This window comes from Microchirus variegatus (genome assembly GCF_963457635.1).
Source record: "Microchirus variegatus genome assembly, chromosome: 5".
Lineage (NCBI taxonomy): Eukaryota > Metazoa > Chordata > Actinopteri > Pleuronectiformes > Soleidae > Microchirus > Microchirus variegatus.
Window position 1 is genome coordinate 35,070,327 of NC_139806.1, and position 25,585 is coordinate 35,095,911.

The 25,585-nt window shown below is 39.9% G+C and overlaps 3 protein-coding genes across 3 annotated transcripts; all 3 read right to left on the reverse strand.

The window, feature by feature from the left end:
• Nucleotides 1–4,419: 4,419 nt before the first annotated feature.
• kbtbd7 (kelch repeat and BTB (POZ) domain containing 7) lies at nucleotides 4,420–6,291 on the reverse strand (the record flags this gene model as incomplete). Its single annotated transcript, XM_083889878.1, has 1 exon — nucleotides 4,420–6,291. One exon carries the CDS (start codon nucleotides 6,289–6,291, stop codon nucleotides 4,420–4,422), a length of 1,872 nt encoding a protein of 623 aa, XP_083746004.1.
• A 1,551-nt stretch (nucleotides 6,292–7,842) lies between these two features.
• On the reverse strand, nucleotides 7,843–9,155 carry LOC310927451 (p53-induced death domain-containing protein 1; the record flags this gene model as incomplete). Its single annotated transcript, XM_083889746.1, has 3 exons — nucleotides 7,843–8,080; nucleotides 8,867–9,030; nucleotides 9,135–9,155. 3 exons carry the CDS (start codon nucleotides 9,153–9,155, stop codon nucleotides 7,843–7,845), a joined length of 423 nt encoding a protein of 140 aa, XP_083745872.1.
• A 1,948-nt stretch (nucleotides 9,156–11,103) lies between these two features.
• On the reverse strand, nucleotides 11,104–24,342 carry slain1a (SLAIN motif family, member 1a; the record flags this gene model as incomplete). Its single annotated transcript, XM_083890307.1, has 9 exons — nucleotides 11,104–11,179; nucleotides 12,708–13,038; nucleotides 13,217–13,405; nucleotides 14,486–14,818; nucleotides 15,259–15,408; nucleotides 15,526–15,636; nucleotides 17,458–17,574; nucleotides 20,777–20,913; nucleotides 23,894–24,342. 9 exons carry the CDS (start codon nucleotides 24,340–24,342, stop codon nucleotides 11,104–11,106), a joined length of 1,893 nt encoding a protein of 630 aa, XP_083746433.1.
• Nucleotides 24,343–25,585: the final 1,243 nt, after the last annotated feature.

The following is a 25,585-nucleotide window of genomic DNA, read 5'->3' on the forward strand; positions in this document are numbered from 1 at the left end:
CGCCTCAAATTATCTTAAAACTGCGTTCCGTCACACAGAAAAGTGAGAAACGGCCACTGTTTCAACAACATCAACAACAGTCTTTCGCTCTCTTTCTTTCTCGGACGCCATTGCTCACTGTAGCCAGAAGCACAACAACCTTGCGCAGCGACCCCTACTGATCGGGCGGGAAATTGCAGCGCGTGTCAGTCACCACGACGCAGAAGTATAAAGGCTCGAGGCGTCTCCGTGGTGACGCAGACGGATAACGCATACGCATACGCTCCATGACAACAATAAACTGAATTCACACATCTCAAAATAAACGTACCTCTATGCTTGTTTCCGTGCTTGTGTGAATGTAATGTTTAAATATATGTTAACAGGGAAGCTTGTAAACTCCACTGAGTTCAAAGACAATGGATTTGTTATCTTTTTTTTTAAAAAGGGTTTAAAATACAACTTTATTATCCATCTGAAGCAGGAACATTGTCTAGAGATAATAATTTATATTCTATTCCAGAATATTCTAGCTTACTATAGCTCTGTTTATTTTTCTTTTAAGTCACAAATGTTCAGTATTTGCTTCTTATTAATTATTCCTGTCTTTTACTTATATTTTTAGGAATGCTTATTTTGACTGAATAAAAATGTATTCACAAATTACTCATGATGAGATTATTATTGTTCTACTTATACTATAAATCAGGGGTTCTCAAAGTTTTGATACCTGAGGGCCAATTTAGGAACCCAACATTGGACTGAGGGCCACCAAAGGAAAAAAAACTGAAAGAAATCCCATTTGTATTAACTGTGGCGTCCAAAATTTGACAAAACTGACATACTATACTACGTCGTCCAAAATGTGACATTTTTTATTTTTATTTTTTTACATTTTTGGTCCAAAATTTGACAAAAACGTCATACTATACTATGTCGTTCAAAATTTTACAATTTTTTGGGGAAAACAGTTTTTGGTCCAAAATTTGACAAAAACGTACAATACTATGTCGTCCCAAATTTGACAAATTTTTTTCAAAAAAAATTTCGGTCCAAAATTTGACAAAAACGTTGTACAATAATATGTCGTCCCAAATTTGAAAAAAACATTTCAAAAAAAAAATTTGGTCCAAAATTTGACAAAAATGACATATGCCGTCCCAAATTTGACATTTTTTTTCAAAAAAAAAATAGGTCCAAAATTTAACAAAAATTACATATATGCCGTCCCACATTTTTGGGAAAAAATTTAAATGCCAAAATTATGTCATACTATACTTTGTCACTATGTCATCCAAAATTTGATGACATAGTAAATACAATTGTACAGTTTACACTTATTGGTCTGTATCCAGTAATGTCCAATAAACATTTAACAAGCTTAGTAGCTCCTGGATTAAAACCATCAACTGTAATTCATTGCGGGCCGCCAGAAAATGGTTCTGCGGGCCGCCATTGGCCCGCACTTTGAGAACCAATGCTATAAAGTATAAACATTTGTTGAAAAATAATAATAATCAAAAATGAATATTAGATCCAAACTTGTAACTTGTTGTTAAGGTTCCTTTAAGGTATGGGAGATGATGTATGTAGGTTTATGTGTATCTCTATCAGCAAATATACATAGGGCTATATGTTTTCTATTCAAAATAAAGATAGATACCTATTTAAATGATGAAATAAAAACAGTGGTCCTTACATTTCATTTTCCTCTCCTCTGTATTGGGTTCACCAATGTTCAAACATTCTCCTTCATTTACAATATCATTTGATTTGTTTTTTTAACTTCATTTTCAAACTTAAAAAACAAAGAAAACACTATAATGCACACATGTTCTGCATAAAGACAGTCTATTTGACACCAAAATAGCTTTAATATCCAGACCATGTGTTATCACAGCCAGCCAATCACCTCCCCCCTAAACAAAAACAAAATATGTAACTCTGACTTTCCATTATGGAGACAACAGAAAACTACACTCAGCTACCAGTTTATTAGGTACAACCACCTAAAACTCATTATAATAATTATACCTTCACACAGTGGTTGTAATGTTAATTGCACTGCTTTTTTAAAAAAAGGAACCAACTCTTTCATACACCAAGTTGTGTTTCTAATATTTTGTCTACAACATTCATATCAACGACATTGGACAAAGCACTTCACTGTGAGCTACTACAGATTATAATCTGGTAATTGAGTGTATGTGGTGGCTGATATTCGGGGGAAATGGCTTTGTAGCAGCTGTTTACATGCATACGCAATTTCCCAAGTAAGAGAATACAACACTCGAAACACCTCGTGAATTGATTTGCGATTGCAACACAAATCTTATATTGAAATCATAGATACAAAAATGCTCATGCACATACATGATAAAATACTTTAAAATAAGTTCAATACGTTTAGAATTTGTCGCCAAAGTCACTCATTTTCACCACCTAAAAGAAAAAAGTAAATTATGGCATAGAGGCTTAAACCTGAGTGAACAAAGAAACGCTTCTACATTTCATACAGTAGTTTTCACAACACTGGTTCTCTTCATGTGCGTCAACATAGAAAAGGAGAGCAGATTTTTAAGCCCCGTTTCTTTATGAGCTACTTGAGTCGCCCGATGTCACCAATTATGATTTTCCATCTATCAAAAGCAGGTGCGTGTGCTCCTGTATTCAAGCTAAACACCTTTCTTTTGCAAATACGTCTCTCTTTATGTCTCTTTTTTTACATAATTTTAAAGCATTAACTGACTTAACATCAACACGTTCATCTATTTCCCATAGGACGTATTATTTAGCATGTGCACATAGTTACACATGCAATGTCTTTTGTAGCTCAGGAAGAGCTTTGTCAAGTAATGTCACTCGCGTATTTCAGCTCAGGTTTGGAGCGTACTCATTTTTAACAGATGTGATAAGTATTTGGGTGCAATCCAACTACAAGAGGTCAGATAAAACAATGATATCACACTGTGTTTTTCTTTCCTGTAAGTTCCCTTTTTGCTCGACATTAGGGTCGAGCCAATACAATACGATACTGGTCAAAATCACTGGATCGGAAACTGGGCAGATAAAAATGTATAATCCAATACAAATCATATACATATATATATGGCATACTTTACTATGCACAGACTGTAAAAATGCATATAAAAGCAGTAACAGCATTCGTGCTGTGAGCAATATAATTCTTCATGGGAGGAGGATTTTTGTTAAGCAGTTGGAAAGTTATGTCTGTGAAATAGGTTGAAATGGCTATAGCACAAATGTGGTTCTTTAACATCTTCATAGTTTAAAATGAATCAGACTGATATTGGTATGGGTAGATATTCGAGTTTGTGATACGGTATCAGAGACAAAAATGTGGTATCACCAACCCTATTGAATGCTGGGTACTCAATTAAGCACATATTTTTAAAGTGTACAAATACAATTGAAACAGTCAAAACAGAGCAATATCACCAGAATCTGTAGGGGGCAGACAGTTTAGTCAATGATTCAAGCTGAATAACATTTTAATAATGATGGAAGGTTTTGAGTCAATCACGAGCAATAATAACAGCAAAGAGCTACATTATTACAACCTCCTGTTTGTTGTTGTTGTCAGAAACTCTTGACTCGGCACTGCCCTCTAGCGAATGTATTGCTTCATAGCAAGAGGGCAGCGAGGATCAGGGCTAGAGAGTTACAAGCATAAAAGCACCATAAATGAGCCGTAAGTGAGTCTTGATAGCTTTGATTTACATATTTTTTTTACTCGTAGCAGTAAAAGCACTTACAAATAAGTAACAGTGGCTCAATGATTGCAATGCAACTCAGTGATTCATTACCTTCTTAAACAGAGCTAAATTAAACATTCGACATACATTTTTATGAGCTTGGAGACAAAAGTAAACACAAAAACCAGGATACAAAACCTCTCCTCCCTCAATATTTGTCCTAATCTTGTCTAATATTAATTTTAGGTGTAATACCTGCAATACCCCTCATTCAACCAGTGCAATTGTGCTGAACCTCCATTCTACATAGGAACCTGTTTCCAAACAGTTGCATCTCTTTTATATGTTTCACCATAAAGAAGGGTTGTAACTTGGTATGCATATTTTTGGTAATTCTGTTTGGCAGGAGACATTTTGGTCCACTTTTATGCTGTGAACCAAAATGTCTAACAAAGAGGAAAGAAAACCCTCAATGCCATTCTGTACTGATTGGTTAAGTGTGTCTTCTCTTCCCTCCACATGTAAATATTCATTCAGCAGTTTTGTAAAATAAAACTGTAAAATCTTCCACATTTTGTATATCCACTCCCAGTTACTGGTTCAAATACTGTATTGAATTTAATTCTGGATCTGTGCTCTCCACCGACAAAGAGAACCCTGTAAACATACTGTAAATTGCAAATAATTTAAAAAAAAGGTCCATTTGACACAGTTTGATATTTTACTACCAGTTCTCATCTGAGAAAGAGCTAGAGCTGCCGGAATCAGAGTCTGCGTCTGTTAACCCATCAAAGTCCCAATCGGCGCTGGAGCCACTGTCATCGTCCTCCTCTGTGGAGAAGCTGTGAGCTGAGCCCAGGCATGCTGGGTACACGCGAGTTGAAACACACACGGGTCCCAGCGTGGACACATACACAGCCATGACGTTCTTCCACGTGTCCCTGGCCGGGTCATATTCATGGATGAGGACCCTGTTTTTGTTGTGCTGCAGCAAAGTCTGGGTAAGGAGGAGCAGCTTGTTGTTGTGCTGGATCACCTGATAATTTAAAGCTCGACTGTCAATAGGAATGTCACCCAGCCTCTTCCATTCCCCCCTGGCTGGACTATAGGCTTTTATCACTGGGGTGTCGCACACACAGATAATCTGGTCCTGAAACACGCAGGCCTTGTGAAGCTTGTCTCTTCTCAGTGACCCACAGTGGCGCCAGCGGTTCCTCTTGGGATCGTAGCAGAGCATCCTCCTTTTGTTTACCACGTACAAGTGATCGTTTAATGTCACCACCTGCATTTTACCCAGAGAGTGAGGCAGAGGAGCCACAAATGTCCACTGGTTCCTCTGAACACTGTAACACTCCACCTCCTTCAGTCTGACATCAGTCACAGGATTTCTTCCTCCCAAAAGGTACACATGGCCGTTGAGGAAGCACATCCCAGAGTGTATCCTCTCCAGAGGCCTCTCTGCTAACTCCTGCCAGCTGTTGAGCACTGGATTATACAGCCAGAAGTGTTTTGAAAGGTGGGAGGCAAGGTACAGGTTGTTTTCAGGTGAGGCACAGGCGATTAAGGACTCCATGGTGGAGCGTTTGTAATCTTGACTGCTGAGGTCCTCCAAAGGAGGAGCCATGAAATACAGGTCCTCTGTGTAGGGGTCACAGCACATGATGTGGTCGTTGGGCAGGCCGAAGAAGAGAATCATTTCTTTTGCACTCACGCCGATTCTGTGTTTTGGTATGCCCTGAGCGTCGGGCACTCTGCAGCTGTCATCTGCAGACCTGTTGAAAAAGGATGCAAGGAATTTCTCAATTAGTGGCCTTTCCATGAGACCCTCCAGGAAACACCTGTCCTTATCGGTAAACAGGTTCCAGCGTACACACTTGAGTGCCTGCAGCGCGTCCTCCCTTTTCTGTGGGACATTTGCTTCTATCCACTGCAGAGCAGCTGAACACACGGTCCTCTCACAGCCCACGTCCAGAGTGTCCAGACACAACAGCTCCTTCAGCTGCACCAGTTCCAGATCACATAGCTCCCCTCCATCGCACACCTGATTAAAGTTCCTGGCTATGAACGCCTGCGCGTTCTCCTTCAGCTCCGGGTTGTCGTAGGTGTCTGCAAACTTCAGTATCCCCACACAGTTGGAGAGATCCAGTCGCCTCGTCATAAAACTGGAGCAGGCTTTTCTAATGTACTCCAGCTGCAGCATGTTGGCGGCCGCGTACAGCCTCTGCACGTTGCCCTCCGTGACAGTCACCGTGCCCGTGTAGCAGTACTCGACGATGACGGACATGGACTCGGAGTCCACGCCGCGGATGACCACTCGCTCCTGCACGCTCTCGTTGAGGCCACCGGTGAACATGCTCCTGAAGTAAGGGCTGGCTGCAGCCAGGACCGTGCGGCTGCACGGGAACACATGCCCGGCGTCGCCTCGCGCTGACCCGCCGCTGTCACCGGGCGGCTCCTCCTCGCACTCCACACCGATGGTGACATCGACGAGCAGCCGGCAGTCGTACAGTGACTTCAACTCCGTGATCAAACCCCGAGCGTGGTTCGCGTCCTCCAGCACCTCCGGGCCGCCGAAGCCACACAGAGCCGAAGCCATTACTGCGGGATTTTTTTTCTTGCTCGACGTCGAATGGTAGCGTCAAATAACAAATAACATACCCACAATGGTCTGCGCCGACGAGACACGTTGTTTTGACGAGTAATATTCAAACATATGATGTGGAGGGAGCGGTTACCAGCGTCTTACTGAGCGGTGTGAACGTCAACGGTCCCACATCCCCCGACGACCATCCTGTCGCGTTTAAAACAGAAACAGTCCATAAAGTTTAACTTTACACGACACTGTAACCACACTGTCAGGTTTCATAAATGTAGTTATCACTCAGTACTGCTGTCTGTTTGAGACTTGTAACTGACATGCTATGAGAAAACAGTGTTATTGTAGCGACGGTTGGACTGAGCCACCACATCCGAGTGGCACTGACAAAATAAAAGACTCATTCCAGATTGTCGCGCATGGATGTTCGTCATTACACCGCGATTTTGAATCCAGCAAACTGTAAATGGGCTTTGATGCAATTCTCTGAATTCGTCGCATCCGTCTAGCTGAAATGGACTCTTAAAACGCAAAATAAAGTATGCGAAATCTCTTGTTTTGAAAGCAATGTTGTCCTGACTTCCGCTAAGGGTCACTGCTCATTCACCCAACCTTGCTAAGCAAATCCTGGCTCCTGATTGGTTTGTGTAAGTAGGTCAAATTAAGTTTGGTTGTGAGTTTCACCATGCCCTGGAGGTGAAAGTAGTGGTAGTAGTAGTAGTAGTAGTAGTAGTAGTAGTGATAGTAGTAGTAGTAACACAAATAATTAATATAATTGATTTGTCCTCATGGGGAAAAGAATAAGGGATAACAAATATAGAAACTAACATAGTATGCACACAGTACACTATAATATAAGTATAGTAATATAATATACACACTATCCAAAATATATGAATTAACATATTATGTTGACAAAATATACATGACAAAAGTGACGATAAACAAATAATTGTTACATAGTAGTAATTGAAAGATTATTACAGAAACTTGAACAGTGAATTTGTAAACTATAGCTTCCTGTATATATCATACATTATTCTGAGTTATGTTAAATTTCTAAACTTTAGAGAACTGGTTTATGAGCATAAATTATTAAGTCATGTAAGTAAGTAATTAAGTATGCTGGGAGCTACACACACACAACATAATAATAATAATAATAATAATAGTTATTATTATTAATTAGAGTAATGATACTTAATATATAATTAATAATTCATAATACTATTGTATACTATATACTACTAATAATTATGATTATAAATAATCATGCACAGCTTATTGCATAGCTCTCTTTTCTAATCTGCACAACTGTGAGCAAGATAATTCACTTTTTAAGATTGACATAAATGCAAAAACAGGACTTCACGATGGAGCCCAAAAATGACACTCGACATCTTTATTGCAGCTTTAATTTCTTACACAGTAATATACACATTCTATTCTTGTTATGTAATTCAGTGATATTCAGACTTTCGGTGTGCGCTGTACTATGATATATTATACATATACCAGAGAACTATTAGCAGTAGATGCCTTTTTGTATTTTCACCCAGTGTATCTACGGTTGAGCTCATTGATTCTGCGTAGAGCGTCTTGGTTGTGGATGGTTTTATGGACTGTGATGAGGAAGGGAAAGGCGGATGGCAGCTCCACCCTGCGACTCAGCTTCTGGTGGCCCCAGTGGAGGCAGCGCAGCTTTTCTGCCAGGTCCCTCCTGCCCGCTCGCTCCAGTCCATCCTGCAACAGCTTGGTCTTATTGGGCTTGTCCCACGACCGCTCGTACCTGTAAAGCAAAGTAAAAATCCAGGAAAACACTGAATCTCGTTGAAAAGCACAAGTTGGAGTAAAACCTATAATGATTGATATACGCGACTAACCCCTTAAATCAGGGGTTCTCAAAGTTTTGATACCTGAGGGCCAATTTAGGAACCCAACATTGGACTGAGGGCCGCCAAAGGAAAAAAAGGGGAAAAACAGAAAGAAATCCCATTTGTAATAATTTTAATGACCAGATTGTAATTTAAGCGTTAATATCATGTAATTTAAGCATTAATATAATAACGTTTATAATTTACTGGGTAATTATCCAGTATTTTGGCCATTTTTCTTACATTCTAATTACAGGTTAATACCAAGTAACACATTTCGTTACCATATATTTACTGGGTAAATAGCTAGTAATTGGGGGCTGTAGCTACCTGCTTATTACCAGCTTATAACCCAATAATACACTAAAATTCACCATATAGAAATCAGGTAAATACCCAGTATTTTTGTTTACACTTATTGGTCTGTATCCAGTAATGTCCAATAAACATTTAACAAGCTTAGTAGCTCCTGGATTAAAACTATCAACTGTAGTTCATTGTGGGCCGCCAGAAATTTTTCTGCGGGCCGCCATTGGCCGCACTTTGAGAACCAATGCCTTAAATACAATTTTAAGTTTAGAGTTAATCCTCAAAAGAAAAACAATGTTTGCATAATGTTGATTATTTTGTACAGTAAATAATTTACAGTATCTGCTGACAGTAAATACATGTCAGAACAACATGATAAACACATGCTGTACCAGCTCTCCAACATGGTTCTGGCTTGGCCAATCTTCTCTGTGGATGAGCAGTGGAAGCGGCCGATCTCTCTTCGGTTGAAGCCAAGCTCATAAGCGACTGTGGCCCACTCAAAACCAAGCTGAGTGGAAATCTCCTTGAGTGTCTTCAAGTTAATTACAGCGTCCTAATAAACAAAACAAAAATGACATGCACCATTATTGCTTCACTAAATGTGCAACTAATGTCAATACATCTTTGCTCATTTACATTAGAATGGATTGCACATACCTCCTGGGCTTTGTTGGGCATTATCTCAAATTCCAAAAGATCAGCAGTGCAAGTCGTCACTATGTACTTAAGTAATAATAATTTGATGAGAAGAGGGAAAAAAAATGTAGGTCCAAAGTTCCAAATAGCAGAGCGATCACGCTGTGAGTGTTACTGGGGAGATCAAACATAAACACACCAGTGACCAGTTAAATATTACACAACTTTCGCTCCAGAATTCCATGTGAGAAATCTGTCAGGCTTAAAACCTGCCCCCTATATGTACAGTAGGTATGCAGATGCACTGTTTTTATTTGTTTTTATCCGTACAGCCATATTTTATCTGTACAGTATTTACAGGGACACTGTGTAGTATTTATGGGTTTATATAACCCAAAATCCACTTTTTTATACATATTATGTGCTCCTTCATTGTCTAGTCGCTGTATAATAGTTTTTGTTTCATTTTCGTAGTGTTTCAAAAAGTCATGTAAAATAACATGGTCGCGGGCCGCGGTTGCATAGCCACTGTTAGCAGAGAGACGCCATGTTTCTACCGGAGCCTGTAAGGACAAACGCGAGAGAACAAATCAAGCGTCTCTTTACTTGTAGCAGGAAGTCCCGCCTCCACTCTCTACGCTTCGTCTGCTACGGCCGCGGTAGCTCCGCCCTCTCCCTCGCCTCACGAACCTCATCTGCTGACACGGAGAAAGACGACGAGGACGACATTTGACCGGCTGAGGACACCGTAGCGCTCAGGGAAGGGAGGGGGTGAGCAGAGGAGCAGTTCTTTGTTGTAAATTTCAGCCTCTCCTCTAGATGGCACTATAAACTACTTACTTCACCTTTAAGTCAACAATGTTGTTTTTAATTTGCTTGATAAATAAATTGGTTTAGAATGGATACATGACCTACATCGTTTTTGCCGTTTTATTAGGTATTGGAAGTATAATTTGATTTGCAATGTAATTTATTGTATTTCAAGGTTTATTTCACTTTTGTCTGTGTAATCGATTTAAAATGTGATGGAGCATTACCATGTGGCCATCAAAACAATCACTGCAGTGTATCCTACTGCAAGGATGAGAATTTAAATATAAGTTTCAACCTGTATGATTTACATGTACACACAGATAGGTAGTAACAAAGCTATCTATCACTGACCATAACCATTAATCACTATTGGAGGTTCACTACATTCAGGACAGACTCATAAAACACAAAGTACTTTGAAAGGCTTTTATTTATGTTAAAAATTCACCTCCTCTTTAAATTCTTGTCATCCACGATGAGCACCGTGGCTCTATGTGCAATATCTTTGCAGCGATTATGTTTATGAAAAAACATCGAAAAATCACAGCATTTCATGTAAACGATAACAAAAAAAAGAAACTGGCCAAACACTGATTAAACACATTTCCATTAACGAATGTCATACTTGACCTTAAACTTAAGCAGATAATTCATTTCAACACATTAATCATAATTCTCATAAAACAGTATGAGGGTCCAGCAAATAAATGTAACTGACATAATTTTCACTGTGTTTTTTAAACAGGCACAGGAAGTACAAGTAGGTTTCAGTTTTAATATCTCATGTCACAGTCTAACAGGGAAAACAAAATTAGTCAGATAAAATCAATTAAAGCATGTACAAAAGCTATGGATTGCTAAACGTTCCACTGGAGAGAAAGTTGAAGTCATTTCGTTGAATGAAAAAGAAAAAAAAACATCAAGGATGATCCAGTTCATATTTAACAACTGAATAAGAGAATATTGCCGGGTTATATCAGTCTGATTCAGCAGATCGTTTCACACAGATCCAGCCTGCTGGACCCATACTGTTCACAGTCTCTACGTTTGTCCTTCAGCAAAGAGTAGTGCTTTTCAGAAATATTAACAGTCGCTCTCTGGGAACCACTAACAGCAACACTTTAAACAATCTGGGTCCCGTGGCAGCATTACCCTGTTTCTTCTGTCGATTTGGGGTTCAATAGCAGCCGTCTTTCCAGCTGCCATCCCTCAGGGCACTCAGGGTAGCCAGGCTCTTTGGGGGGGTCAGCAAACTGCAGATGGAAACAAAGCAGTCAATTCAAATCCTACATTTCTGTCGAGTATCACAAACACTCAATGCTTTCACACACGGAGTGAAAGCAAAGCACCTCACCCAGCGCTGTGTCCATTATATTATAAACTTGGTGTAGTGTTCACAGCAGAGTGCAGTAACTGACAATGGTTTTCATGCATTCTTTGGTTGATAAACATTAGGCAACAATAACTATTAACCAAAAACCTTAAATATCACAAAAAAAGCATTTCGTTTTTAAGCCAATGAAAAAAAAACGAGTTTGGACCATTCCACAGTTAGTTGCTACATTAAGTCCTTCATCTGAGAATAGGCTGTGTCAAACAAAGCAATCAGACCTGTGTGTTCGTTGTGTGTGTAGAGCGACAGTGCAGAGGTGTTGTCAAGGGGACCGTACCTATGTTCCCCGGGTCCTATGTTCCCCGTGTCCTATGTTCCCCGGGTCCTATGTTCCCCGTGTCCTATGTTCCCCGGGTCCTATGTTCCCCGGGTCCTATGTTCCCCGGGTCCTATGTTCCCCGTGTCCTATGTTCCCCGGGTCCTATGTTCCCCGGGTCCTATGTTCCCCGGGTCCTATGTTCCCCGCTTTGTATGTGACCGGGGAACATAGGACCCTTTCTCTAACCCTAATCCTAACCCTACCCTTTTTCAAAAAAAAGGGTCCTATGTTCCCCTGTCACATACAAAGTGGACCTTTTTTGGGAAAAACGGGGAACATAGGACCCGAGGAACATAGGTACGACCCCGTTGTCAGGATTACCCCTTCCGCACCCAATATACGTCTAGTGCTGATTATTCTTCAGGACAGCAATGGTGTGTTCCATATGTAGTCGGAACTTGGACATTTCGAGGTCAGAGGGCATTCCTTACACAGGAACGCCCCCTGAACTTAGATTTCCAACAGGGAAACTTGGAGCAACCTAACCAACCCCCAAAGAGATGGCATTCCAAGATGGCTGCCGCCAAATAAACACTGCCGCTTTTACCATTAATAGCACTTCTGTGGTTTCATTCATTGCGTTACATTCAATGTATTCACATAGTACTGTTTAATGTTTAACCATAGACACGTTGCTATGCTGTTTGTATGTGCAAAATACGGGACCGTACCTATGTTCCCCGGGTCCTATGTTCGTTCCCCGGGTCCTATGTTCCCCGGGTCCTATGTTCCCCGGGTCCTATGTTCCCCGGGTCCTATGTTCCCCGCTTTGTATGTGACCGGGGAACATAGGACCCTTTCTCTAACCCTAATCCTAACCCTACCCTTTTTAAAAAAAAAGGGTCCTATGTTCCCCTGTCACATACAAAGTGGACCTTTTTTGGGAAAAACGGGGAACATAGGACCCGGGGAACATAGGTACGACCCCCAAAATACCATGTAAAGCGTTGTCATCTACTAGTATTGCTAACAATGGGCAGCAATTGCTAATTGCGTTTCCGACTTCTCAGCTGAAACACACTTTCATGTTTAAAAATGAACAACACTTAATAAGTTAAGCTGCCCTTACCTGCGGGTGGGTGGGGTGAGTTTGCTTGCACGTAGAACTCCACTAGTTCCTACAAAGGAGGCTGGGCGAGGAAGTGAGCTGCGTGGGACAGTCGGCTGGTTGGGGCTGGCTTTGAGGGGCTGCGGTGCCATAATGTTGCTGGGTTTTACAGGCTGAGACAGTGCAATGCTGCTCGGGATGGAGTGCAGACTGGTAGAGGTGGACAGGGAAGTGGGGCCCTGCTGCACCGTGGGGCTCACATAGGCTGTGGCCTTTAGTGGGTGCCGGGGAGTGGTGGTGGGGAAGTTTGCCACACTCTGAACCCTCTGGATCAAGCTGCCTGGTGAAGGAACTGGAACACAGGAAGAGAACAGTTGGATGAAAGCAGCTTTAACAGTGGGAGAATTTCAATTACTGCAGTTTGAAATGGCCATGCCTTCAAAAAAAAAGAGCACTCTTTATTAACGCATGAATAAAAATGAGCCTCGAGTGGCTGATTTATTCATAGAAGTAAGGAAAAAGAGTCTTACTGGAGGACTGGAGTCGTGCAAGTCCGCTCGATGAGTCAAAGCTCTGGCTGTTTCGGAGGCAGGACATTGGTGGCAAGGAGGAGGGGCCGTGGGAGGGTGGGGTGATGGGGGAAGCCAGGCATGGAATACTGGGGACACTGGGCATGCTGGGAGCTCGGATTAGGTTAGGCATGCTTCTCCGTAGCTTGTCTATGCAACCAAAACAACACACCAAATTGGGTTTTGTAGGTGTCGACTCGACTCATTTTAAACAAAACAACATCATTTGTGTTTATCGTTGAGTGTGAGGTTCCCAGTGTCATTTAGGAGCATTTATTGGCAAAAATGTCATAGCCTTTGTAAAGCATAAAGCTGCCGTCGTGCACCGCCATGTTTCTACTACAACCTGAATAGACAAACCAAACCATACCAAACCAAACGAGGCAATCAAGGGAGGGATAAGCAAAGATGTCTCACTATTCGATATCACTAATTCCTATACAGTGGACTGAGATTTTCACCTTTGGGCAGAGTACGTCTAATTGTTTCCCTGTTTCGGGTCTGCTGAGCTATGCAAGTCTTTATATGTTTCACAACTGCTCATCAAATACTTGGCAAGAATGCAAATCTTTCCCAAAATATATTTATATATTGGATATGAATGTCGTAATTAGAGCTGAAATGATTAATCGATGAATCGATTAATAAATGGATTACTAAATTAATCTGCATCTATTTTGATAATCGATAATCGGTTTGAAGCTTTTTTCATGATTAAAACCAGATTTCTGATTGTTTTAGCTTCTTAAATGTGAATATTTTTCTTTGTTTCTTTGCTCCACATAAACAAAAAAATCATTAAAACTGAATAATTTTGGTTTGTGGACAAAAACAAGACGTTCGAGAACATCGTAATTTCCAGGTTTGACGAACATTGATCAACGTTTTTTAACATTTTCTGAACCAAACGATTCATCGATTAATCGAGAAAAAGATCGACAGATTAATCGATTATGAAAATAATCGTTAGTTGCAGCTCTAGTCGTAATATATTTCCAGATGTCCAGGCAATTTCAAATTAGACGTCATCAACATCAGTCATTCTTGCAACTGCCCAGAGTCCTTCTTAAATCCATCTTGGCACATACAGAAATTGGAAACATCTCAAATGTGGCTCATTCTGTAAAGAAGATTACTGTAAGTCTATTTCAGAGAAGAAGAAAACATCTAAACTTTGTCATTGAGGAGGATGTTAAGTCACCTTACAGTTGCAGATCATTTGACACTCACCTGTGCTGCTCCTATACACCGTCTGTGTTTCTGTGGTAAGGCTGGAGGGTCCAGAATACTGGGAGAGCCCACTGAGCGAAAACTGAGGCGTGGACAAGTTGCGTCTGCAGTCTCTGATACTGGAGAAAGTGTGAGAGTGGGGCAGGCCGCCCCTCTGCATAGACTCTGTGCGGAACAGTCGAGGCTGGGGAGGAGGGAGCTGGTCGTAGCCTTCGTCCTCCTCCTCGTCCTCCTCCTCCAGATCCACCTCACTGCGCCTCAGAGAGTGTAAGGAGAAGCTGGAGCTGCGACGACTGGCTGTGGCTGAGGTAGAGGCGTAGTCCTGTCGGAGACCTGCAAGGAGACGGACCAGTGCTTTGATGTGAGGGAAACATGAGCCTCAATGCCATTAACCTACAGTACATAGTATAGGATACATTTCCTTATGGAGTCTGGCATCACCTTTTATTCTTGATCAATGAGTCTTTATTGACAGGTTAAACATTAGTTTTAATGTTAGTCCCACACAGAGTGTACCATTCCAGGCTCTTCAGATGGATATGTATCGGAATGTTATTAGATTAATGCTTTATTTTCTGCCACAGAAAGCAGATTTCATCAGTTTGAGATTCAGTGAGTTGCACTTCGACTCCTGGAAATGCTGATGAGAAGACCAACAACCAATAATCACGGCAAAAACTCAAAAAAGCTGTTATTTACTTATAATGTTGAATACTCTGTATTCTGTTTCCTCTCTGTTCCTCTCCACAAGACAAGTTTGATAGTCAACTCACTCTCTTCCTGAAGTCGTGCCATGACTTCCACATCTGTCATGTCCTGCAGTTTGTAGCTCATAGAGATGGAGTCGTCGTCCAGCTCGGACACACCCACTTCACTGTCCAGGGAAGACTGAGCGCTGATGGCCGCGTGCCGCCGACCTGTGTCTAAAAACACACAGGAAAATAGCCATTTATGTGTCCCTCCCTAGCTATTTTTTGCATATATTTTACACATTGGGGCGTCACACAGAGATGAATGACAGGAAATCAGAGGAATCTTACTGTGGAGAGTGGAGTTCGTGAGGAAGGTGGATGCTCTGTCACTCAGGCTGCAGCTGGTCCTGAGCGGGAGATTCGGGAGTAAAAGTGACTGACCGGATGACGGTGATCGGGCTTGAAAAGTGAAAAGCACAGAAAGGGAGAGAGAGGATTCATACATGAATAATCACTCAAACATGCAAATCTAATTTGGTTGGCAAAACCACAATTATTCACAGTAGCAGCAGAGAAGTAATACACAAGCATTTTGTTAAGTCTGGGTTAAGGTCTGGGTTCTCCAGTTTCCTCCCACAGTCCAAAAACTGATGGTGACCTGTTGAGGAAAAGATAGCAGTGGAACTGTCTCAAATTGGCATATTTAACAAAATAAGAGTTTGATAATAGTTTTAGAGAAATACAGAGTCTCTCAGGATGGTGTGGGGGAATAGCAGTGTAACGAAAGAGACAGGAGAAGGGTGTATATTTTAGAACTGTCATACTGAAATGCTTCATTATAACCAAAAGTTTTAAAGGTGACATAGAGTGGTCCTGTTGCACATAAATGTTAGTTATGGAGGTCTACTTACATATATTAACTTGTTTTTATGGTCAAAAACCTCCTAGTTGCTGTAAACGAGCCGATAGAAATCCTCTTTTCTGACAGTGTTTTTCTGCTGTGAGATTTCAGAGTGAACTTTCACCCCCAGAAGACAGAGTCTTGTGATTGGCCAGTACTATCCAGCACAGCCGTTCTCAGAAGCGCAGCGCCCCCCTCTGGAACGGTGGATGCACTGCTCCTCATTATCAAAACATTGTTTTAACAGTGTTTAAAAATAGCTTCTTCACGACTCCCCGCCGCAGTCCCTTTTATGACTTTAAACCGGAGTCAGACCCAGAGTCAGAAGACACTGTTGCTCGTGAAACACCTCCACAACGGACGTTATTCTTCTTCTGCGGTTCAATGTACGCAATCGGATGTGCCCGGACTAGTGCCCGGAGCAGGACGATCGGTTGTTCAGGAGAACCGCTGCTTACGTAACTATTACGGGATTTTCAGTGATCTCGTTGAGCCCCGAGATTACAATAAAACACAACGTTCTCAGCAGTGGCTGAACTGTTTGTTTCGAACCGTCATAAACAAGGTAATGACGCAGATACACACCCAAAAAAACAGCGATAATAGGAACTTCCGGTCTAGTTCCGCTTTAATGTCTTCATAATGAATGTGTGTATTAAGTTTGTATCATGTACGGACAGATGGGTAAACTTCATTACCAAGCCAAGAAGAAAAAGTACGGTATCAGCCTCAGATAAGATGAGACAATTAAAGGCCACGTATTTGTAGTGAGGATTTGAAGATTGCAGGTGTGCGGCGAAGGCTTCGTGCAGGGAGAAAACGGTAGCTCGCCTCTCGCTACATGGGTTTTTGCAGTTTTGCACGTACGCACAATGACCTCATGCATTTGGACAAATCTATTCACCAATCAAGGAGTTAAGGTGGAGTTCTTAAAGTTGAAAGAAAGGAAAAACAACCGATAAGATAATAGAAAAAAGGTGTGAACTAAATCTTATGGTGGGCATGGTGAAAATGGTAAACCTCCACCCTTGACCCAGGGTATAAAAGATTGTGCACAGCGAGCTTGAGCTCAGTTGTACCGGTACTTCTCATTTTGGTATTTCTCTGTGGATCCTCAATAAATACCTTTTTGACTTGGAGACAACGGACTCAACACTTTGTCATTTTTCAAGTGTGGCAACAGATCGAATACTTGGTCAACTTTGGGACTAATGAACTTTTCTTCAAATTGATTCAAAAAAGTATTCCACGACAGACCTGTCGAGAATGTACCCCACTTTTCGGGATTGGGACCGGGATTGGCTCCAGCGCTCCGCGACCCTCATGTGAAGGATAAAGTGGTCAGTGGACAATGAATAGATGAAATGTAGTTGAGTTACCTGGGGACTCAGTCTGTGCAGCAGATTTTGTGTAAGGCAGGGCAGGGCAGCTGAGGGTGGACAGGCCCTCGATGCAGCTGTACGGACGGACGGAGGGAAGTCCTCGCCACCGCTTATCTACACACAAGATGACAGGGAAGGACAAATCAGTGGATTTGCTTTATCGTACACCCGCATATCCACATTCGGTACAGTTATTATATTTTAATAACACACTTTAGCCAAATGCTGATCTGCTTGATGTTTTAAAATGACTGGGACACGGTTCAAATAGTAAGATGAGGTTTAGCTTCCTGCTGTGGCTTACTGGACTAAACTACAGCTTTTATTTCTGGAGGGATCTGAAGATAAGCAGGGATTTTACATGTAGGCTACATCCGTGTGCCAAAATGGGAATTAAATCTACTTTGGTATTTCTAATTTGATGCTTCCCGTATTATTCATTTCATGAAACACCAGTTTTATAACATTTAAAAAGGTTTATAAGCTTTTATTGATGACTTTAATCATTGTTAAAAGATAATTTATTGCCATGAGAGGTGGAGAAGTGTCTTCAGTGTGTAAACACAGAGTTTACAAACACTGATTGGTAGTCAGAGTGGCACACACCTGACAGAGCCGCCACACATTTGGCATTCCTGACACAATTAGGCTCAAACGCTGCAGGATAAAAACAGGCATTCACAGCAAGCTACACAAACAACTGCTGCTGGGACAGTGATGCATTCATGACCCGGAGGAGGAGAACCAACCTTCAGTGAATACCACGTTAGAAGAGGACCTTGAACTGTACACACACACTAATCGACACTTCAAAACACAAACATGCAGAAGTAAATTACAGTGTGTGTGTGTGTGTGTGTGTGTGTGTGTGTGTGTGTGTGTGTGTGAGTGTGTGTGTTCTTGTACTTGCGGCATACTGAGGACCAGTGAGGGTTTTTAACCAACAAAGTGAGGTCAATTTTACGAAGTGAGGACATTTTGGCCGGTCCTCACTTTGTTTTCATTGAAATCACTTCCTTAGGTTGCTATAACATGCTGTACTCAATTTGTCAAAAAAAATAAAAAAAAATTTTTCACATTTTGGACGACATAGTATAGTATGACGTTTTTGTCAAATTTTGGGTCAAATTTTTTTGTCAAAGATTTTTTCTAATTTTGGACGACATAGTATAGTATGACTTTTTGACAAATCTTAGACCAAAAATTTTATGTCAAAGGTTTTTTCAAATTTTGGATGACATAGTATAGTATGACGTTTTGTCAATTTTTTTTGTCAAAGATTTTTTCCACATTTTGGACAACATAGCATAGTATGACGTTTTGTCAAATCTTGGACCAAAAATTTTTTGTCAAAGTTTTTTTCAAATTTTGTACCAAATTTTTTTTTCACATTTTGGACGACATAGTATAGTATGACGTTTTTGTCAAATTTTTGGCAAAACATTTTGCGTCAATTTTTTTTGCAAACTTTGGATGACTGTATAGTATGACATTTTTGTCAAATTTTGGGTCAAATTTTTTTCCTCAAAGATTTTTTCAAATTTTGGTCGACATAGTATAGTATGACGTTTTTGTAAAATTATGGACCAAAAAAAAAAAAAGGTACTGCAACCAGTAGTTCTTTGTAAATGTCATTCATGAAGTAGATATTTGTAATTGTGTTGATTTATAAAGTGGAAATGCTGGTCCTCACTTTGTCAGCAACGCAGTCCTCAGTATGCAGCAAGTACAAGAATGTGTGTGTGTGTGTGTGTGTGTGTGTGTGTGTACAAAACGGGCTTATCATGTGAAAAGAACTGGCATCTGCAAAATTAAAAAAAAAAAACACACACACACACATCAAAGCAGCCTATATAAGAGGCTCTTGTATAGGCTGCTTTGAGTCCAGTGCTGGACAAATCTTTCTCAAAACCCCAGTTAATGTAAGCACGGTTTCCATGGCAACCATATCCCCTTGCCCTAGTGCAGCACCAGTTAAGCACCAAATATGATATTGAGTCCAGCAGCAAATGTCATTTAATAGCGCACACGTATCCGATTATGGAGGGGTTTTGTCGTGACATCCTGTAATAATGTATTAGTGCGTATAAACATCTTATCCTTGTTGTTGAAACATTATCATATTTTGGAGTTAGAAATATTGCAAAAATCATGATACAAACAAAATTATATTTGACCTTACATTGCATGTTGTGTAATCCCTGTGTTGTGATTATTGCACATAATGTGACGATAAAGTTTCACTGATTCGTTATTATCACTCATTATTGTGCAAATGAACCCATGTTCTGCTTGATTTTAAATTGTTTGATGTTTTAAATGGTTTTAATTTCTTTACTTGATTTTTTAATTGATTGTGTTTTAATTTCAAATGTATTTCCTGCCTGTAAAGCACTATGAATTGCCTTGTGTAAGAATGGTGCTATACAAATAAACTTGCCTTGCCTTGCCTTGCCATGTGCATCTCCAAATTGATTTATGTCGTTTTTAGCGAGTAAAACCAAGCATAAAGTGACGATGATAATGTACCAAATGAACGTATGTTACTAGGGGATGAATTGTCACTTACTATACACCTACATTCTGGATGATTTGCTGGAGATAGAGAGAAAAAAGCCAAAAATCAAAAGGCATGAGCTCAGCTATCGAAAAACTATTCAGTCAGTATGAAAACAACATGCATTGTTGTGTATAGGGACATAAAACTATAAAGTGATTTTTACTATTTTAAACCAAGACAAGAGTAGAATCCAAGACACTAGCATTCATGTAAGTGGACTAATCTGTAGGGGTTTCCTGAAGCTCAATGTAAACATTTGTAGTTCACCAAGATGCACACGGGGTGTGTCACCTTCATCCTGTAGCATATAAGAGTTACAGGTCAGATATACAGCATACATTTTCACTTCTTAATGGAGGTGTCAGGAGTTGGTAGGGAAAGATGGAAGGGTTGAATAGATGCATGTTGTAATTCCAATAGCATGGAATTGATTCTTGGTTTAGGTCTGCAGTTCCAAAATCATTTAACTGATCTTTATTGTTCTCTGGAGACACTGATATGTGAAACACTTATCTAAAACCACTCCTTGGGAAGTCAGCTATGGCACTTAAACACCTATAAATATAAATAAAACGACACGGCAAAGCCACGTGAAGGGAAATGCTCCCACCGCTGAAATCCTGTTGCACGTGGAGACATTTTGTGTCACAGTTTATATAATCCCATGTCACCAGACGCAGCGACACAGATGTCCAGCTGTGGCTGCATATGATGAACGGCTGTTAATCTGAAAACAGTGGCAAACATACATCATACCTTGGTCTAGTCTGTGGCAGAACGTCATCTTGGAGAGCTCAACTTCAGGCCCCAGATGGTCCAGGACCTGCCTGCACCACTGGAGCGGCTTGAGGAAACTCGCACTCCGCAGCTTAGCTTTGGGACTCACGTACAGCCTGAAAACACACAGAAAAACACACAGTTTAGTCTGGCTTCCTCCCTTCCGCTTATATAACACAGTTGCTTTACAATGAGATCTGGACTGGAAAAATGCTGGAGGCTGTTTGTATTTTATTTGAAGAACAATCTGCGCCCACGTAAAATAAGCTGTAAATTTATAGTGTCCATATTTCTCAGACGCACAGCGCAGTACTGTAAAGCTTCTTAATAGCGAAAACTAAACCTGTGGCTGTGTAAAAGGATCATGAAATACACACACGCCAATACACACATAAAGTGCAACAGTTCCGCAAAGAGCAATTGCCATTTTATTGACAAACAGCGTGAGCCATGAAACCAAGACTGTAACATAAAAATTAAAGTGGTGACAGCTTCATTCCGTGCAGTGATTTATAGGACGTTTGTGCAAAAATTGCTGCGGTGAGAGGTTTGTGATATTATCGCTTCTCGGGTGCAGGAGGATACTTGTAAGGTTAAATCTATGAATACGTTGACAAAAATGTCACTATAATATGTTAACTTAGCTAATGTACTGGTATATTTTATGATGACCTTTTTACTTGCAATACATCAGTTTCTTGTTATTATGACCTTGACACCAGTTTGTTTGTGTTGCCACTGAAATAAACATATGCATAAATAAATGAATACAATAAATAAAAGATTAAAAGAGGAAAATACACCATGCATTCATATTATCCAAATTATTTATCATATTATCTGCTGCTAGGCTATACTTCTACTTATTTTTTGTGTTTACTTTATTGTATACGATTGCATATTTTATATGATGCATATTTCCCATGCACACAATTTGGCTAAGGGTTGTAATTTTGTTGTGTTGTGTATAGTTAAAAATAACTTCAACTATAAAAAAAAGCGTGTGTGTGAAGGAATATGAGACCAGACCTGACCTGATATTAGAAAAACTAGGACATGGTGTTTACACTGACTTCGGGGGGTCAGGGAGTGATGTTAAATGAACTGACTACACACTGACACACTAGATGGATGTTGGATCCCATCAGTGCTGCATTCTACCGAGTGCTACGTTTTTTTCCACATCATCACGGCATCAGATACCCGGCGCTGCAGAACTATCGTTTCACACACTACAGTGTAGTCCAAGCCTGAGGCTGAACACTGCAACACAAAGACGAGCTGTTTGATCACAGGCTGAAGAAGCAGGTCATTGTTTCTAATTTCATCCCGGTGCCGTTCTACTCGACACTGATACTGTACCTCTGCTGCTGCAGACACAGCAAAGCCCATATATACTGTGTGTGTCCGACCTGTAAACACAAGTCACCCTCACTGCAAGAATTCTTGAAGTGGAATCAATTATGTGATCAATAACAGGATACAGTCTCACTGAGAGGTGTAGTTATTGACAGGCCTATGAAGTAAAATAAGAAAACGTGTGACAATGCTGAATATTGATAATATATTTTGATAATCAATTAATCGGTTTGAAGCTTGAAAATTTCTGATTGTTTCAGCTTAAATGTGAATATTTTCTGCTTTCTTTGCTCCAGATAACAACTAAACCATTTAAACTGAGTCATTTTGGTTTGTGGACAAAACAAGACATTTGAGAACCTCATCCAGGTTCGACAAACACTGATCAACATTTTTTTCTGACATCTTATGCACCAAACTATTCGTCGATTATGTAAATAATAGATAGTTGCAGCTCTAGTCGAGCCATACATCTTTCTATGAATGTTTCATAGATTAAAATCACAATTAACTGGTTACTATAATTTTCACTCAGGAGCCAAATCTTCACCCTTTTATTATCTGACATTTATCATGATAATTATCAGTCGACTCATTTTTTGAAAACAATTGTTGTAATACCATTTTTGGCCATACAGTCCTGATATACACATTACATAGACCCCAGACATTGACAAATCAGATTGACTTTTAAATGTATGTAAACATAACAATTTAAATCCAAATGCACTGCCTCTGCACTGTCATTGCCCTCTGATGTAAAGTGTGATTGTAAAATTGCATAAATACAAAAACAAAAATAATTCCTAGGGATGATCAGTATCCAATACTGATCAAAATAACCGGATTGGATATTAAAAGCCAAACGTCAAATTCGAAATGATCCAAATTCACAACATTTCACATTAAAATTATAGGCTGTTTATTTCCTCTCAGTTAAAGCTTTAGGTGTTTTGAGGTGGCAGGTTATGGCTTTGTTGTAAATGTATTAGCACAAGTATGTGTTTGACATCGATATCGGTGGATACTCAGGGTAATGACATTGTTATTGATATCTAATGAAAAAAGTGATATAAGCCTTCAAAGGATAAATATCTACATTTATGGTATTTATGTCGTCTTTATGGATTTACTGCATATATTGTGTATGCTGATGGTATTTTTTTTATATATTGTGAAGCATTTAATCAATTGCAATGATATTGTTTAGGGCTGCAATTTATGATTTTTAAAAATAATAATAAATTCATCTTTTGATTATTCTGTCACTTGGACTATTGGTTGTTTGATTCATTAAGAGTTATACAATGTTGAAAAATACTGGTTGTTGTTTTCCAACCTTCAAATGATGATTTTCTTTCGTCTTGTTTTGTCCACAAACCAATAATTAAATTTTAATAATTTCTTTGTTATGTAGAGCAAAGCAACAATAATAATATTATTGTTGCTTTGCTCTACTATATAATATAATAATAATATTATTGTTGCTTTGCTCTACATAACAAAGAAATTATTATATATTATATAACATATATATATATATTATATAAATTATATATATATATATATATATATGGCCATATATTATATGGCCATTTAAGAAACTGAAAAATCATATAACCTGTTTTCATTATTTAAAGATAAAACACAAACTTACTGTGATTATAAAACTTGTTGCTGTCTGTATATATGCATATATAAAAATATAAATGGTTGATGTTTAACGAGAGTGCTTACCAGGTTTCAGGCTCTCCAACAGGGAGCAAGGTGTTCAAGTCCAAAACATCCATCTCATCCAGAACAGTGGAGGCGCCTCTGTTCTCCACAGCGGCGTCGGGAGACACCATGCTCGGCTGGAAATAGGAGAACTGCTCCTCCATCGGTTCTGGGGCACCAGGGTACGACTGCGTCGGACTGGAAAGGGCATATTTGCAGCGGAACGTGTCACTCGAACACGCCGTACCCCCGTGCACACACGACAGCGACGCCTGGACATGATGACGAGGCCCCGCGGAGCAATTGTTTACGGCGTTCGCTCTGGTGCGCAATTGTTCGTTTTGCTTCTCCAGTCTCCGCACCAGCTCCTGCAGCTTCAGCACCTCCAGCTCCGCCGCATTTGTGCTCTTATTGTTGCCATTGACGTCCGCCATCGCCACCATCTGGGGGTTCAACACTTCTGCTTCCATTTGGTGACAAGCACATCGAGACGGACGACAAGGGAGAGAGAGGCAGAGGAAGAAGTAGCACGGCCTGTCTGCAGAGGGTCCTTTGCTGTTCAGAGATGGTGTCCAGATTTACCCCCCCTCACACACACACACACACACACACAGTGATGCTGCTGCTGGCATGACTGCACAGCCTCGTTCTCATTGGTCAGCAGCTTTCAGTTAAACTCCCATCACACCACTGCTCAGGAAGTATTTCTTTAAATTATTGCTCTCATTAAAATTACATTTTAAAGTTAATAAATCATTTAAAAAAAAAAAGAAGAGATTATTGTGGTTTTGTAATCTGTGTAGTGAGATTTTGTTTTGTGGTGAAGCAATTTGTAATTTTCCTGTATGTTATTGTGCAAAATAAATCTAATAATAATAATAATAATATATATATATTATTATTTATTATATATTTATATATATTTTATAATTATATATTTATAATTATATATTATATATATTCATCAAAACAGGAATTTAAAGTTGTTGACTATTTATTAACAGAAATTGAGTAAACTACCCATATTAGTGTATTATCACTTTATAATAAAAAATAATTGGTATTCATAGCCTTAGAATAAGCCTTTTATATGTACTTCAGGCAAGGGCCTTGCTTAAACCAGTAAGTAAAATAAGAATGTAAGTATAATATATTTGATTATACTTATCAAATATATTTATGAGGTATATGTTATATATATATACTTTATTGTGAATATACAATAAATCGAAACAGTGCATGAGATGGAGAAAGAACTCGGGGTGCAGTCACACCAGCCCATCTTCATCAAATCCTAGTTTGTTTGCTTGGAAAGTTCATGTTTGTTTGGAGAGGTGTGTGAATGTGCAACTGAACCAAAAAAAAGTTTGCACAAAAGAAGCGAACTCTGGTCTGCCTAAAGCGTGGGTCTCAGTTTGCTCCAATTGAACCAAAGCGGACTACGACGCAGGGCATTGTGGGTAAACACAACAAAAACACAAGTGCAGTGTATATGTGTTTGTTTGCATAAAACAAAGACTGATAGGATTTGATGCAGCGCCATGTTTTGCTCTTATGTGGCGGAAACAGAAGTTGCCCTGCATTAACCAATAGATGAGCCAGTTTTCTTATGATCAGTTTCCCTCAGGGTCACACGTCTCTCCACTAAGGTTACATTTCAAGTAATCATAAAAGTAACTTGTAGGGATGCACCAATATCAGTACTTTACCACT